Below are 18,123 nucleotides of genomic sequence, written 5' to 3'. Positions count from 1 at the left end.
GCTTTTCAGACTCACCCTGTCAAATCCTCCAAACTTCACATAACGATTACTATAGAAAAGCATACATCCGCTGTTTGCTTGTTTAACAGACACATAAGATAGAGCACTTCTGTGTGATAAAGGCACATCCTCAAACCAGTCTTAAGGATTAATGCAAAGGGAAAACTTTTGTCTGTCCAGCATGAGTTCTTAATCTTTTACCCTGGTAAAGAGCTATCTTTTTCAGAGAGAATCTTTTTCCCCAATTTTTAGTGGAATTCTAAGTGTTACAAGTCTTTTTTCTGCTTAAAGAGTCCTACATGAAAAATAACTTCTCAACTACTTACTTCTTGCAAGCCCACATTGATTTATTCTCTACTGTTTTGTTAACAAAGTGATAATCTGAAAAAAATATTATTTATTATCTTGTATTATCTACCTCATTCTTCTTTGTCTGAGGAATCATAAATTAAAGTCAACAGCCATTTTATAGTCCTGCAGTTCATTATCTCCCATTTGCTAATACGCTCAGTGCCTCAGCCTTGCTCCTTCTCTTTAGTAATAATTACAAAAATCAAAACCACATTAACATAACATGGAGATACTTCTTGGGTTAGAACTTACGTAAGAGCTTTTCAACTACTCAGTGCTGGTCAGGACATTGTCCTCATTCATCCCTCACTTCCCCTGCCATCCTTCATGAAACTTTAATCTACATTTTCCATTAAGGGGTTGCCTCAATTGGTGTTCACACTTCCAGGGTGGCTTATTACTTTTTCAATTCTGATTTGAAATGGTGGTCACACCTCCCCATCTTATCTCTTCAACTGAAATTTTTATCAAGCAGCTGCATATTTTCACGATCCTGAAATCTTCAGATCACAGAAGCAGAAATTCACTTTACCTAGAATCGTATCACCACAGTCAGGAGTGGTCAAGCCTCTAATCCTTTACGTTTAAAACTTCATTTATGGTTGGAAAGGGATTAATTTGACATTTGATCGAGCACACATCTGGATCCACTTTTTGTGTACTTGTTTTGGGTCCAGTTGCTGCTGGTCTTTCCTCCTTAAATATGCAAAATTAACTGTGTAACAGTGATTCCTCTCTTCCTCTTCCTTGTAAAATGACTCTGAAGGAAGCCACAACTGTGCTCTCAGATCTGGGACCACAATTACCCCTCTCCACAAGTCCATGGGCAGCACAGCAACAGTGTTGCTGACAGGAAGCTGGGACTGCCTCTCAGGAGGAAGGAAAATCTAAGCATTGCAGTGAGGTAGCAGCAGAGATGAATTCTGGAAAGGCACGCTTTCTGAAGGCTGTTAAACCACTCTGCTACTCAGAGCTGAATTATCCTAGAGGCCCTCATAGTACAGAAACCTCTGTGTTTGAATCAAGACTTGAGAGGCACAGAATTTATGGCTGGTTTGACCCGTTTCAGGTTTATCAGAGAAGCAAATGACTCTTTCAATTCAGCATGACAAACACATACATCCACACAGCTGTGAAGTGGAACTTCCTTGTTCCACAAACTCTGTCATTCTAACCACAAACTGGGTTGTCTAACCTGCCTCCTTTGGCAATACTGCCACAGTTGCAAGATCTGCAATTCCTCATATTTCATTACAATAGACTGCAGTACATTTGCTGGTATAATAGATTATGAAGGATCATAAATAATTAAGAATTAATCATACTTGTCAAAATAAATAAAAGCAGTCAATGATGCAGAATGCTTGAATTTTTTATAGCATCTTTTTGATTATTCATGAATTAAATGAAGTCTGGTAATTCACAATGGATTGCCTACTCATTACAGCACATACAGGCCTGATTCAGATCCTAACACAGGAGACTTTCCTTTCAATCTTCAGCATATCAGTGGAATTTTAACATTAAATTCCTGATCCTGCAGAAAGTTATGCAAGTTTTACACACTGTGCAGGGCCAAGCTGGCAGATACACTAGTGATTCTCACTGGTCCACTTACGGGGGTGGGGGGGGGAACAGGCTTCCCAAGGAAGTAGTGTAATCACTGTCCTTAGAAGTGTTTACAAACCATATAGATGAGGCCCTACATCAGCAGGTGTAATGACATGGTTTAGTGGTGGTGTTGGCAGTGCTAGGGGAATGGTTGGACTTGATGATCTTAAAAGTCTTTTTTAGCCGAGTTGATTTTTGCATGGTTCAGTATCATTCACAAGGCTTTAACAGGATAGCAAATAGTATTAAGTGTTTAAATAGCACATCTTCTCTCTAAATTGCTGTGAAACCCATAGTGCATTTCTCTCCTTTTTCAAAGGGAGGAAAAAAGTCTGGGCTGGGATGTGAGGGACAGACACAGCACCACACCAACCCCACCAGCACAGATCAAAGATCCATTCACTTCAGCCATACTGGCTCTGAAAACAGACACTTACAGATACATAGAAAAGAATATATGAACAGGGAGAGCAAACAGTTGTACTTCCCCACTTCTGGCCATCAGGGATCTATTGCACAAGGACTTCCTGAGCCAGAAAAGGTAATTGAGAATTTAGTAGCTGCATTTTAATTCCCTGCACAAATCCTGTCAATTTGCACACCCACAGAAGCCTTCAGAATCAAAAAAAGTTCCAGTTTTACTGTTCGTTACATACTGAAGGATCTCCTTTTGTTTTGAACCTGACATCTACTAACTTCATGTGATACGATCCAATTCTGTATTAGTAGTATCAAATATTCCTTCTCTATCATCTTTTCAGCGTTTCATAAAGTCTTAGACATTTATAAAGCTTTATACATCATATATAAAGATTTTATAAAAGTCTGTGATTTTTATAAAACTCTGCCATGTGTTCCTTTAGATGTCTCTTGCAGGCAGGGCAGCCTTAGTTAAGTCATTAGATGCTTTAAACCATTCTTGTTTTCCTCCTTTTAATAAGTTCCCCAGCTGTACTAAATGATTTTTGATGCACAGGAACCAGAACAGAATGATATATTGTAGGTACAGCTGCCCCACACCTTTATTCTACAGCATTTCCCATTTTCTACTGCCTTCCCAGTTAAGTTCCAACAACACATTTACTTTGTGACTGCTACCGAGTTGATGTTTTCACAGCTCTATTCTTACCCTAAAATCAGCTTAAGTAATTACAACCAGCTCAGAATCTGTCCTTACATATGCCAAACTCTGATTGTTTCTCCCAATGTCTCAATTCAGCTTACCTACACTAAATTTCACCGGCTGCTATTATCCAGTTAAAGCATCATTTTTTCAATTCCTTGCCAACCAGACCTCCAATCTTTTACCCTGAATAATTTAATATCAAACTGGCACTTCACCATCTAAACCTATTCAGAAGATCAATGATTTGTGTGACACCGTATGCTGAACATGCCAAGTGAGTGAAGCACTCAGATGTGACTGTAACCAATGCTGAGACACCTAAAACTAGTTCTTCCTCCAGGTAGCTTGATCGATACTGATTTGTTCTGATTCCTTGAAGCCGAGCTCTATCATGTTGTGGGGACAGGGGCAAAAATACAGAAGTTTCTCCAATACATCTCAATACATCATCCAATACATCCCAGTGATTCCCTACTAAAGCTTTTACAGAAAAGTATATGAAGCACAATGTATCATACCCAAGGCATTTGTCTCTATCAACGTCTTGACATGACTTGATAGCCAAATGACAAGGATGAGCTTAAACCATCCCAAAATCAAGTTATGCTATCTGTTTATCTCTGTGCATTACTGTCTGCAAGAGAGATGAAATGAGATTGAGATAATTGGAAGTACAATTTGCAGGAAACAGTGGGGGTTGGATCTACTGTGCTTAATTATTTCAGATTGAAACAGACCACACAACTATCTGTGCCAAGCAGCTGTAATTAAAGTGATTTAAAATAGAGAGATGCTAGCTCCAAGTGTTGATTTTTCAAATGAGTCTTTATACACACACGAGTTACAGTCATCTATGAGCTGCAGACCTACAGCTCTACTGAGGGGCTTAAGGGAAAATTACCAATGACAATGTCAAGCACGCCTGATACTTTAAACAAACAAACAAGCAAGCAAATGAAACCCCCCCCCGGGCAACCCACAAATCTAAATCCACTCGGTGTGACTCCAGGTACTTGTCCCTAGGAACAGGAGAAAACAGCAGAACAGAAGCTTCAGCCTAAACTGCCCATCTTCCACATGAAAAAAAACCCTAAAGCTTTGGGCTTAGAAATGGAATTTTATCCCAATAAGCAACTAGAAATCATCAACCAATACTAGCATTTGTTTTGGGCTATGGAGCCAGCCAGCAGTCTCCCCTTCTGCTTTGACAGACATATAAAACCGGATACAAACGTATAACTTTACCAAAAAGAATCCGGAAGAAACATACATCAACAACATGCAGCACTGCAGCAACCCAGCCAGGCTCTTCACCTGGAGCAGTACATTCATTCTGTCATGGGTTTTCCCCTCTCCAGGAGGGAGACAGCAACCCTTCTTAACATCAAAAAAAAGCTCATTTTAATTCCTAAATTTCAGCAGCAGCTAGCTGGCACTAGATTTTAAGAAAAAGGAGAACAACCACAGACATTCTGATTTACCTCAAATTTTTGCTTAACTGTACCTTTGTAGCAAGAAATTTAGTATGTGCATGTATGTTCTTTGATGTGAATATCAGAAGGTATTTGCATGCATTACAAACCTGGTCCACCTGCTTTACACACAACACAGATCCCACCAAAATTATTTGTTGTGCTCGTGAGTCAGTGCTCAAGCAATGGGTCTGAGAAGTTAAATTATAACCACTACTTGGAAAAAGCAATACACTAGGAGGAGAGGAGGGACTCTTCATCAGAACTGCAGTGATAGGACAAGGGGTAATTGGTTCAGATTTACACAGGGGAGATTCAGGTTAGATGTAAGGAAGTTGTTCTTTACTGAGAGGGTGGTGATGCACTGGAACAAGCTGCTCAAAGAAGTTCTGAATGCCCCATCCCTGGCAGTGCTCAGTGTCAGGTTGGACGGGGCTTGGAGCAACCTGCTGTAGTGGAAGGTGTCCCTGCCTGTGGCAGGGATTGGAACTGGATGGTCTTAAGGTCCTTTCCAACCCAAACTAGTCAGTGATTCTACTATTGATATGAATGAGAAAACAGAATTAAAGAATATGAATGTAGCATCACCAAAACTTTTCCCCAGTAACTGTGTGACCATAAGAATTCTTACAAGCAGTCAGACTTCAGGTTTGAAAAGTCAAACGCCATCTTTGACACTTGGTACTAAGAAAAGGACCCTTCCACTTGCAGCTTACTACAGAAGAGACTTCGTGAATCAGGACTGTAAACAGACAACTGCATTACAGAACCAGTGATCAATGCATTCTGCAAGAATTCATCCAATCTTTCTTTAACCTTATGCGTACTCTTGGCCTCCATAACATTCATTCAGGCACGCATCTTATTACCACCATTTATCATAGAATCATAGAATCGTTAGGGTTGGAAAGGACCTTAAGGTCATCTAGTTCCAACCCTCCTGCCATGGGCAGGGACACCTCACACTAAAACATATCACCCAAGGCTTCGTCCAACCTGGTCTTGAACACTGCCAGGGACGGAGCATTCACAGCCTCCCTGGGCAACCTATTCCAGTGCCTCACCACCCTAACAGGAAAGAACTTCCTCTTTATATCCAATCTAAACTTCCCCTGTTTAAGTTTTAACCCGTTACCCCTTGTCCTGTCACTACAGTCCCTAATGAAGAGTCCCTCCCCAGAATCCCTATAACCCCCCTTCAGATACTTGGAAGGCTGCTGTGAGGTCTCCATGCAGCCTTCTCTTCTCCAGGCCTTCTCAGCCTATCTTCATACAGGAGGTGCTCCAGTCCCCTGATCATCCTCATGGCCCTTCTCTGAACTTGTTCCAACAGTTCCATGTCCTTTTTCATGTTGAGGACATTTATTCAGGTACTACATAAAAAAATACCTCCTCCTGCTTGTTCTATACCAGCACCCATTAACTTCACAGCTGCTTCGCACTGCTCTTCAATGCGCATTTTTATAGAAGTTCTACCATCACAGAGAATCTTTGTCTGTTTAGTTCTTCCTAGTACAGAAACTTCCATATCCCTGATAATCTTTGCTGGCCTTCCCTATATCTCCTTGTTTGCTGGGATAAAGCTTGTAGCCCTAATTCCCCTGCTTCCATTTTGTAGCTCCATTGTCATCACCACCACCTGACCCTTATGAGGAGAAGTTTCAAGCAGGTACCACTAACAGCAGGAAGGATGTTAAGAATTTTTGTGCTTTCCTGGGTTTAGCAGAGCACAAATGCACCTAAAAATCTTTTTAGAACTTGTAATCTTAATAAATACGCTACTATTCACAGATATGATCATGAGCAGGAAAAATAATTCCAACAACCCAAATTTTCTCCCAAGGTAGGAGCAAAGTCTGTTCACTCCACTCTTTTCAAGGTCTCTTGAGAGACAGGAACTTTTTTCTTCTTAGCGAAAAATTCATTTTTTGTTTCCTTACCAAACAGAAAACCTAATCCCTGGACAAAAGGATATTGCCTACAATGGTCTGCATATTAGTAAGCAGTAAACAGGACCTATCATCTCTTCCAAACACGGAATGACCTTCAGGCACCATAGTACTATTCTTCACCAAACACTATCCATAGCATGAGTCTGCTGATTCAGATTTTCCACAATACTGTATCTGGTATTTTGTTTCCCATATATATGATGCAGATTGCTTTTAGACAAAACCAGGTATTTTGTGTGCAGAACAACCCCCTTTGTTTTTCACACCGCTTGTGCATTCATTGTCTGCTGCAGTGAAAGAACGATTATAGCTGTCTTGTGTATTTTAGGAGGACATGTTTGTTTGGGTGAGGTTTTGTGGTTTGTGATTTTTTTGTTAGGGATTTTTTTGAGGGTGGAGTGAGGGCGTTTTGTTTTAAAAATTAACCACTACACTGAAGGCATTACATAGTTGTACTCACCTTTAGGTGTATTCTCAGAGTGATCTCTCTCCGGCCCATCCAGGATGTTTAGCTGTGAGATTTCCTCTGCACTGAGTCTGAGCCAGGCTTGGTTGGAGGTTTCCTGATCTTCTGAGGTAAGGGAGTATTCCAGCTCACAAGGAGATTCAAAATTGCAGTCAAATACTGGAAAAAGAAAACCGACATAGAACGTATCGAGTTAATCAAAACCAGCTTCCTCTGTGCTTGAAGATGTGTATACATACTCATTTTATACTTCAGCAAGTTTTTCTCCATAATGAGGTAGGAAGAAATGGAGGAAGCCCGTAAACGGACAGGCAATAGCATATCTGAAATGGACTGCAGAGAGAGGTTTGTTATGGAGGTAGCAGCAAATCAAGAGGAAGGCCCAAGAGGCAGCAGTTCCCCTTCAGGATAGATTAAAAGGGCAGTACAGGCTGAAGCGGGGAAAGGCATCATCTAGACTGAAAGGGAAATAGCTTTGTTGATAAAATGACACAGAAAGCCAATCTCCTTGGGGATGCTGGTTCAGATTCTACCAGAACCATTATAGTGCAAAGACTACTAACATGCTTCACAGCATGTTCCATCTGAGTGAGCACAGGACTCTGCAAAGCAAGTTATGAATCCTGGGCATATGGGACATGCTGGTAGCCATAGGGACTGGACCCTGTGAGGCAAGCTTCTGACCCCTGGGGTTTGAAATGCTTCACCAAGCCAGCAGAAGCAGCAGAAGCTTGATCTGCTGCTGCAAAGGTTCAGCCTCCAGAAGGCACAGGCAGCATCTGTGTCCAACACAGACCTTTCTTTTTGAGATGTTTCTCTTTCAGAAACCAATTACCCTGCTGGTGCTGCTATGATTCACTTCTCAGTGTCCAATTTACTATCGCACTGTAACTCAAGTCGCTTAACACAACATGCAGTGATAACCTGCACGGATTTTACTTGTAATTGGCAGGATTGCTAAATTTTCTGGAATGTCCAGTATACATTTGCTTTTGTCACCAAAGTCAGCACTCAACAACAATATTCAGTAACAGAAGGCAACTATTTCGGAACTATCTCAATGTTTATGAAAAGGCTATATCCATTTGAAAAAGCCCAGCAAAAAAATCCAGCTCTTCCTTGGGATTTTCTACTGTCCTGCAGTAGGCATCCAAGTGGAACAACTAATCTGAATTGACATTAGTGGAATTAACTGATTTTTTTTTAAACTTCAATTACATTCTCTATTAAGCATCCGATTTCTTCTTAGTGTGCACAGATTTATGTAGTTCAGCCTATTCTCCTGGTGAGATAACATTTGCTAATCTGAAGGTTAATACTGTTGCCCTCCCACTATGATTTTCCCAGCTAATTTGCCTTTCTAAAAGCAAGCTGGAAAGAGCAGAGTCTATTTTTCCAATTTATATTTGATTTTCTTAATCAGGTGCTTTATCATTCACTCAGCATTTTGAATGCTTCACAACACAATGGAAACCATGTACTGCAAGGAATCCATATACACCACAAGCACAAGCAGTAATAAGGATTCTACATATTTCCTTAAATTTGAAAATACCCTCTCCAGGCCTCTATGTTATCAATATAAATTTCACGATACATGAAGCACACTTTAATTTAGGCAGCAGGGAACAGTGAGTATAGCCATTCTATACAGTTTTCTACTGCAGTATCATAAAAACCTTAGACCACTTATTTCTAGTCCCTCAGATAATCTTTTAAAAAAAAAAAGAAAAAGAAACCACACTTTTTTTTTTTTTTTTACCCTATAAAGTGTTAAGAGTCTCTTAAACTTCGTGTCAAAGCCTAAACGGACAAAAGAACAACCAAACTCTCAATTGCAGAAGATACAACATCATTACTGCATAGTTTAGTTATGGGGAACACCTTGAGTAGCATGTGCTTTAGGGCACTAACTAGATGATCTTAAGGTCCTTTCCAACCCTAACCATTCTATGATTCTGTGAAATACAGCTCACACAAGGACAACAGAAGCGAAGGCCCAGGCCAAGATCAACACGTGGCAAGAGCAGTCATTTCAAATCAACTACTTAATTCTTCATGGGCTTCTCTACCCATCAGCCTTGTATTTTCATGAGCTTTCCAGCATTTGCTGCTTGCTTCCACTCCTCTCCCATCCAGCTGCTGGGAACAGAAGCCTTTGTGTTCCCTTACCCTCTTGCCCCCAAGCAGGGGGATATCCACAAGGCACTCTCATTTTCCTCCTTCACCCTGACAGCCTGATTACAGTGCCTACAAGCATTCAATAGCCAGCTCAGCTCCCCCATTCAGTCTCACTTTCCAGAACCTCCTAGTCAAAAGAGAGCTATCAGTCGTGGAGCCCTTAACGCAGCAGGCCTTTGACCTACAACTGGGACAACTTAATTGGGATATGTGATTAAATAACAGCCGCCACATTTAGCATTATGACCCCTGCAGACAACTAAAGCCTCTGCCTGAAGGGGAGAAAGTAAAAGAAAAAGGCAAGTAGCAATACCATTTCCTTCCCTTGCAATGAATAGCCTACAGAGAAGTGGACATGATCCAACATGCCTGTTGTGGTCAAGCTGAATGGCCTTTACAACAGGTTAATCCTTGAAAGAGGAGGAGACTGTGTGGCCCATACATCTGAAAGTGTCTGTGATTTAATGAAAACATACTTGCATCTTTAACAGAAGTTGATAGTGCCTCCACATCCATATCTGCACGTATCTTCATGAACTCTTATTTAAATTAGTCTCGCATCAGGCTATTTCAATGCTATTATCCTATTCAGTACAAAGAAAGGATGACAAAGAAATGCTATCTGATGCAACCCAGCAAAATCTCTGCAAACAGCATCCAGTCTTCCAAGCCTAATGTTAACTTCCACCCTCAGGCTTTCCTTCTTTCACAATGTCCTTCCCTACTGACAATGTAACATACTTTATAAAAAAAAAATTATATGGAATACATACATTTTTTTCAGTGATAAGCTGCTCTTCGTGTGGTGGCTGCTACAAGACCATATAAACCAGACTTGCAAATTCAGAACCTATACAATATTAGAATTGAAGCCATAAAGCACCTGCCACTTTTTTATACCTTTGTATAAAAAAAACAAAAAACCACACCAAAAAGGTCTTTTGCCTTCCTTTTTTACCTTCGTCTTAAATGTTTAAATGCAACACCCACTTTACTTTGTCCTTGCCCAGCTAAGCACATAAAGAGGCAGCCATGTGCCTTTGGAAGCTGAATAAAAGCCATTCTGCATTACCTGAAAAACAGCAAACACTGCAAGAAAGGTAATTACATCTAACAAAACTTTTCGTGATTGTTTTTTACACCTACTACCAATATAAACTGACTAGATACAAAGCTTTAAGACTTCAATAGTGTGCCCTGTCAGTAAAAGGGAGGGGAAGGGAAGAAAGTTGTGATTTCTGGTGGGTTTCTTTAAAGAGCTGTCACAGAGATTTATATCCAGCATATGCATTTATGCCACAACTGTATTGACGTTATAGATCTGAAAGGCTTAATTCCTCTATATAAGGAATTTAAGTGTCAGTATATTGCAAAGTCTGTTTTTAAATACATTGCAAAAAAAAAAAAAACCCAACTCCTTGTCCAACAATCTTTAGCCCTTGCAACTACTGGACTCTAGAGAGACAGAACAGCTTATTTATTAGAAATCTATTTTTTCATCATCACACCTTTAAGGAGGAAACAAAAGTGATGCTTATAATCAAATTAATATAAACACCAGTTTAAGAAAGGCTGTAGAAATCAATCATTTCAGTTTCCAGTACGTATGAAGATACAGGAAACCAAGCATAGACTGGAAATTTAATTAAGCTACTATCTGATCAAAAAGACAGTGGGATCTGTGCATGTCTGATGACAGTACAGTCTTGTGAGTGCTTCACTTTATTTCTTTTTAATCAACATGTCTAACAGCAATAATTTGTGCACAAACAACTGAAATATCTGGCAACTCCATCTGTTTCAATTAAACTGATTAGAGTTTCCTAATAAACAAATTACTTAAAACAGTAGTATAAATAATACACCACAACACAGTAATCTGCTTTAACATTGCTGCAGGATCAGATTATGGATCATCCCCTCTTTGGATCCTCTCAGATCATTTGTGTAACCACACATCACAGAAAGATGCCTTATTCGGAACAAAAATAATCAAACTTAAAAAGAGCTATAAAAACCCTGTTCTTGTTAAGAAACTATTCTGATTATCCTTTCTTCAGCAGCCTGACAAAAAACTAGGTTTGTTTTAAACCACATCTGCTTTCAACCGCAAGAATCTCACCAGCAGGTAGTTTACTCTTAGACCGATCCTTTCTAACTCTATATGTGGCTGACTTAAAAGGGTCGTTTGCACTCCTCGTCTACCAACTTGTACAAGTCACTCCTCCTCCATTACTCTCAGCTGGTCACCCTGGTGTGGTATCTTTCTTAACCTCACTGCAACAGACAAGGGAGCAAGTACAGGTTCTCTGTTCCCAGAACAACCATCTTAGAGACCTCCTAACTGGCAGCTCATCAGCTTAAACATGACTAATTTGTACAACGTCTGGAGACACAAATGCACAATATAGAGGTCACTTACACAAATCAGAACAGGACCACAACCTCCCTCAAGCACACACCTCCTTCAGTGGCAGCAATCGCAGCAGCAGTGTAAGATATTCTTGCACAGGATGCCCTTTTTTCATACAAATATTGACAGATATTCATTGTGGAGAAGACATAATTTAAATTGTACAGTAGAGATGTGCTCTGCTGAGTGAGCTTTGAGACCTCCATCAATACACACTAACCTCTATTATACTCATGTTATAAGGCCTATAAGCTTTTAATTTATGACAGGGAAATGACAAATTGATTTTCCAGTTATTAATCCTAGGGACAGAGCCAGTTTCTAAAGCCTTCCCCATTCTCTCTGGGCAGAGAAGGGCATAGCGCATTCAATCTAAGTGTTTCAATTGCCTCATCAGGCCCTTCTGAACTTCTGCCCACCAGTACAGGGGTACATGTGGGGTGACGATACATGGATACCTGCAGTGATAAGTATTTCTCTGTGACAATAGAGCATAAATAGGAAACTGTGCTCCCTGCCTGTCATTTTACCAGCCTGCTCAATACCCAGGAGGACACCAAATACAGGCCAGACCCTTGGAAGTGAGCACTGCACCCACAAAGACAAGGTGAAACCCTCTGCAAATACATCCCTAGTGCCACCTTTCCTCCATGCAGCTCAACATGTAGCAGCAATTTAAAATGCGCAAATCCAGCACAGGATGAAAGGGCACCAAAAATGAACCCCACAGAAAAAAAAAAACACCAAAATCCCAAGGGGAAAGGGCAAAGGTGTCAACGGTCATGAAAATCAAAAAGGAAAAACAACTGCAAGGTTTAACTGCCTTGTTCCTGCAGCAAAAGCAAGCCTGAAGAGACATTTCCATCTACTTTCTTCCATTATCCAGCACTAAGGGATAGTGTGACACACATATCCCTGCCAGGCACCCCAGGCCTTACTACCCCAGCAAATACCTGCACAGACATAACTGCCTGGTGTTTGGGGTGCTGCTTTGGGAGGTGACAAACATGAGAGCAGCAGCATGGCATGATAGAGCAGGCAAAGAACTGGGGAGGCACTGAGGTGTCCCATGGCTTTGGGGTCCATCCTGCCTGATGCACCTCAGCCACCTGCAAGTGAGGCACCGAGGAGAGCAGCCGGGCCGCACACAAACCCCTCTGGCTGCCTGGAAACACAGGCTGTGTCCAGCTTTTAATTTACAGCTACTGAGCACATGTTACCTTACTGCTCTGCACCCTTCCTCCTCACCAGCAGGCTCCGTGTACACTCACCCGGCCTCCAGTTACTTGACGGGAGCCGCCGTTCTCTCACGGCGCCATGAGCCTCCTCCCCTCCCGCCGCCTCAGCGACCACTTCGTGACCCTGCAGGGCAGGGGAGGCGAGGGGAAGCGCAGAGCCCCGGCCAAACCCCCCGAACGGGGTGAGGCAGCCAAGCCCTCCTCTGGGAGATGGGAACACACCCTTTCGGCCAGCCAGGCTATGGAGATGTGCCGGCGGGGCTCACAGGTGAAGGCGGACCCCCGGAAGGTCCCGTTTGCCTAAAAGCCCCTTCAAGGTAGCGCCCTGTCCTGTACCTGCTACCGCTGCCCAGAGCCTCTTCCCTACCTCCTCGCTTCCTGGAACCCTTCAGCTCCAGCGGGACTGGGGTCACCCCCGGGCTGGGAAGCGCAGGCCGGCAAGAGGCGGGCCGGCCGCCCCCTCACAGGTGCACGCCTCCAGGGCTCCTCCCTCAGAGCTCGCTGTGGGGCTGAGGGGTTTTAACGCGGCGGTCGGGGGGACCGCAGGATGGCCGAGGCTGGAAGGGCCCGCTGGAATCATTTAGTGCAACCTCCCTGCTCAAACGGGATCGCTTAACACACAACAGTTACGATTGTGGCCGCGCTGCTCTTGAGGATCTCCGGGGAAGGAGACTCCAGAACCCCTTCCGATGCTCGGTCGCCCTCACGGTAAAGCAGTGCTTCCTCACGTTCCGGTGGAACTTCCTGTGTTCTAGGTTACACCCGTTACCTCTTATCCCATTGCCTGGCTCCAGCGAGAGGAGTCAGGCCCCATCCTCAACACCCTCCCTTCAAATATGGATTAATTCCCCCCTGAGCCTTCTCTTCTCCAGGCTGAACAGGCCCAGCCTGGGTTTCCCTTGGAAGGGGCTGTTAGAGTGCACTGGGAAATAAAAATGGTTTAGAGGAGCAGTACCCCAGAGGAGGCATCACTGCAGCAGGAATCACCCCCGGGAAGAGCGCTCAGGCCTCGATACTAAGCGCAGGGCTGTCCCCGTGCCACAAGGGTTTAAATTAATCCTCTGGGGAGTGAGCCACAGCTGGATGTGCCACTTCGAGAGAACGACCATAATGCAACCATTCATTTATGTGTTAAGAGAATCTGTGAGGTGACAGCATATACTTTATATCTACCCAGCTCCTCAGTGTGCACCAGGGACTGAATCACCAAAATCTTTGACAGCTGCTTTGTTCAGTAGAAATCAAGCTACAAAGAAGATGGCCAGGACTCCTTTATCAATCAATTATAAGCACACTCTTTCAAGACAGCTACAAAGAGAGGTGTGAGGAGGGGGTGTTGGGAGAGCAACCAGCAATAACTCTCATCTTCATGCCTCCTGCTCTAAGAAGTGACAGGGCTCATCCTCCACACAAGAAATATTTGTCCACCAAGTCTCCCATGCATGCAGCAAAAACAGTAAATGAAAGAGCATTCCTAATGCCAGTCCTGGCCAAAAGACTAACAGAGATTAACATTGACTAACAGAGATTGTTAGAAAACATGCTCCAGTTGGCACAAAACAGTGGTTGGATGAACTGTCATGTTTTGACAACTCATACAAGGGGCCTCTTGCGTGAAGTCTGAGAGATCTCTAGAGAAAATGAATACTTGAGAGACAGGGAGAAAAGTAATTTGTTGTCTTACTGGATGTTATTTTATTATTGAAAAAACGTTCAGCTGTCATTGGCATATTATCTGTGGAAGAAAGTGGATATAAGGAGAAGAATAACTTGAAAGAAAGTAAAAATTTCTCCCTAATATGATTTTTACTTCTTTCTTGCTTAGTACAGCCTTCAGTTTAGCTAGGCAGATGCTGCTTTTCCTGTGATTTTTCCATCCCCTGAATTTCAGCACCATTGCACATGGCAAAAATACCATCTAACTGTTAAACAAGAATTCTTGCCTATGTATATTGTGTCACAGCATCTGCTATTTTATATGGAGCAATTCTGTTGTGAATAACTGCTGTTAATTGAAGTCTTGCCCCATTATATTCATAATATTCTTTCCAAAACTATGTGAGAGTACTTCTAAGATTGCAGAAAGGATGGGTTTGAATTAAGGCAGTACATCATTTTTGCAACATCGTTACTAAGAAAGCACTGATTAATTATTCCTCTGTGACATAGTGCTATTCTCCTCATTGCTCTCCTAACTTTATCTTATCTTCCAAACAGAAACTTGCTGTAACGATTATACATCTCACTATTGCCATGCTGAACCAAGTATCGTGATAGCTTCATCATTCTGAAGATGTCAGTATTAGTATGATTTATTGTAGATTTATAAAACAAGTAGTCATGGGAACCTAACTGTAGTACAAATTCATCTGGCTGGTGCCCTCTTTCTTTTCCCTTTTGTTTGATGTTCAAACCCACTGAGTTTCATGTCAGCAGTGTCTATCTGGTATCCAACTTACATGAATGAAATGGTATTTTGAATGCATGCACACGAGTACTTGAATTCAGCAAGTTACACACAGCCTACCAGGGAAAAAAACTAATAATCTGACACCTTGCTGAGCAGCTGCCTTGCCAGTGAACATCAAATATGCAGCAAGAATGAACCCAAATTATTCCACAGTAAAATTACTCCAACACATTCTAATTATTATTTTTTAGCAAACCCAATTCAGGAAATCATGAACTCATCAAAGATAACATTCTATTAGAAAGTGTAAAAAATATAATCAAACCCAACAGCCCTGTCAAACGAGTTTTCTGAAGACATAGAGCTGAGTAAAATTATTAATAAATTGTTAATAGAGGCCATACTTTGGATTATGCTTTTAGTACCTATTAAATCAAAACTGTGAATAATTATGCACTGTTAAAGGTACTCCTTCTCTGCTGAGCTCACATTTTGTAGACATTTTTAACCACGCCAGTCATTTTGTAGCCGTATCTGCAGTTTTCCCTGGAGTTTTATTCCCAGTTAACTCTGGTATCCAAAACACCACTATTTCCTAAACTTTCTAAACTTTCCTAAACAGCCTGAGAGAGGTACTTCTGTATTTTGCATAAAGCTAGTTCAGAATAGTGGCACAAGAACAGTTAAAAAGGAAAAGGCATCTCCTATTTCCCAAATGGCCCAATATGGCAAGCCTTATGCCTGTTGTTCTCATGAAACATGTTCTTCTTTAAAAACAGAATTTAGATGGGCTGAATTGCATTTGGGTTTTTTTCCAACTGGTAGCACCTCCTGCAGTTGCTGCCATACCCTGCTGGGATCATGTTCCCGGTTCAGGGTTGTTGGTTGGCCTAGAGGAAAGTAGAGGATGGGACAGAGATGGGTACATTAACTGCATGAAAGCTTCCAGGCCTTAAGGGGCACCTGTGATCTGGAACCTCTGTTACAGAAGCTTAATGGATTTCATGCAGTGGACAATTGATTTCTTATACAATACCTATATAGAAGAGAAAATTAATATTCAATCAACCAGGACAAGAAATGAAATATGTGGCTGGGTGCGGTTAATCATGTAAGCCCCAGGACAGAGTTCCATCAGTGCTGCAAATGGGAGATTAATACGCTACTGTAAGTCCACATATGCAGAGTGCATTAAAAGTTTGTTTCGAGACAGGTGTCCTGGGTTCAGCAGTAGCAGTCATTTTTCTCCTTGGTAGCTGGTGCAGTGCAGTGTTTTGACTTTCAGCTCGGGAACAGAGCTGATAACAATGATGTTTTGGTCTGGCCAAGGACTTTATGAGCCTCATGCTCTGCCAGGGAGGAGGGGAACCTGGGAGGAAGCAGAGACAGGACACCTGACCCAAACTGACCAAAGAGGTATTCCATACCACAGCACGTCATGCCCAGGATGTAACTGGGAGTTAGCCGGAAGGGCTGGGAGTCTGCAGGGTTGGAGGAGGTATCAGTTGGTGCTTGGTCGGGCTGGGGGGGGCGAGTTATCAGTTGGCTGGTGGTGAGATGATGTATTCTCTTCCCTTGTTATTTCCTTTATCATTATTATTATTGGTGGTAGCAGTAGTGATTTGTGTTATACCTTAGTTACTAAACTGTTCTTATCTCAACCCGTGGGAGTTGCATTCTTTTTGATTCTCCTCTCCATCCCTCCAGGAGTAGGGGGAGGGAAAGAAAGGAGAGAGTGAGTGAACGAGCCCTCTGCCTGGTTTTAAACCACGACAACAGGAAATAGTCTGAGTGTACTTCAAAGAGAACAAAAGAAAACACAAAAATAGGGAGATGTAAAGACTCCTCCTGCCCTGCAGGCTAAATTCCCAGATAATTTTGACTTCATGTGGCTTTTTAAGACTTCTTTTTTCTGAAAGGCATATGGATTTTGCATCTTTGAGATGGTAGATGATTAATCAATGCTTGGATAGAGACAGATCTAGAAACCTCTAGACAAAATAGAAGAAAAGTCTTATGAATGCATCACTCTCAAGTATCCTGTTGTGCCAGTGATTATCTTCTGGGATTGCTGCATATAGTTTCAAATGTCTGATGAAGCACTGTTCCTGCCAGAACTACTAAAGGCAGTCTGTCAGAACTTTTCATTCTGAGCGAAGGAGCAGAAAACTTAGTCTGGCAAAGGAAGAGGGACTCTCCACATCAATTTACTCAGCCTTTCAATCAAAGACATTTCTCCAACAGCAGAACATAGGGGAAAAGTAATTAAGACACCTAATACTGCCCCACTTCAGCAGTGTCAGCCAGTTAATGAGATGGGTCCCTTCAGATGATTAGGCAAACAGAGTTTTGACAGAAGTTTTATTGAGGGCTCTGCAATCACAGTCACACACGGAGCAGTGAGGTAAACTTCTGGCAGAAGGGGAAAACATTTAGTAGTGTTTTTGTTCACACAGTAGTGAAGGACTGCTGGGTTTTATTTCTGCTAATGCTTTATTGTGTGATTTTGGATTAACCACTCAATCAGAAGGCAGGGGTAGTCCTGGGACAAGGTTACTCGCCTACAGCTTGCATGGTCTAACTTTGTCTTCTGCTTTGCTCTACTGAGCCCCTGCATGACTTTCACAGGGCTGCTTAGGTCCAGAGCCAGTAATCAGCTGCTGAAAGGCACTGTCCATCCCTGTCGTGCTCATAGCAGTTCTGGACAGGAATCTAGATCCCTGAGAAGTTTACTAATAAGCATTCAGGTGGATATAAGCTGCAGGAATGCAGAGGAATAAAGAATAGGTGTTTTAAGACTTGTCCTCTTAGGCCACTGCTACCCCTTTAATTTGAAGGAAATTCTGCCAACTTTTGGAAATGTTAAAGTGCAAAGCTAGAAAAAACCTAAATTACTGCTGTCC

The 18,123-nt window shown here is 42.1% G+C and overlaps 1 protein-coding gene across 1 annotated transcript in view; it reads right to left on the bottom strand.

Moving 5' to 3' along the window:
* ALK (ALK receptor tyrosine kinase) overlaps window positions 1-18,123 on the bottom strand; it is a 320,140-nt gene that overhangs the window by 217,511 nt on the left and 84,506 nt on the right. The window contains exon 3 of the mRNA XM_062605735.1: window positions 6,973-7,137. Within this exon, the coding sequence (XP_062461719.1) occupies window positions 6,973-7,137 (165 nt within the window). The remainder of the gene's footprint in view (window positions 1-6,972; window positions 7,138-18,123) is intronic.

Source organism: Pezoporus occidentalis, unplaced genomic scaffold, assembly GCF_034315485.1.
Source record: "Pezoporus occidentalis ecotype Australia unplaced genomic scaffold, CSIRO_AGI_Poc_V1 ctg93, whole genome shotgun sequence".
In the NCBI taxonomy this organism is placed as follows: domain Eukaryota; kingdom Metazoa; phylum Chordata; class Aves; order Psittaciformes; family Psittacidae; genus Pezoporus; species Pezoporus occidentalis.
This window is presented reverse-complemented; position numbering and strand designations above follow the sequence as displayed.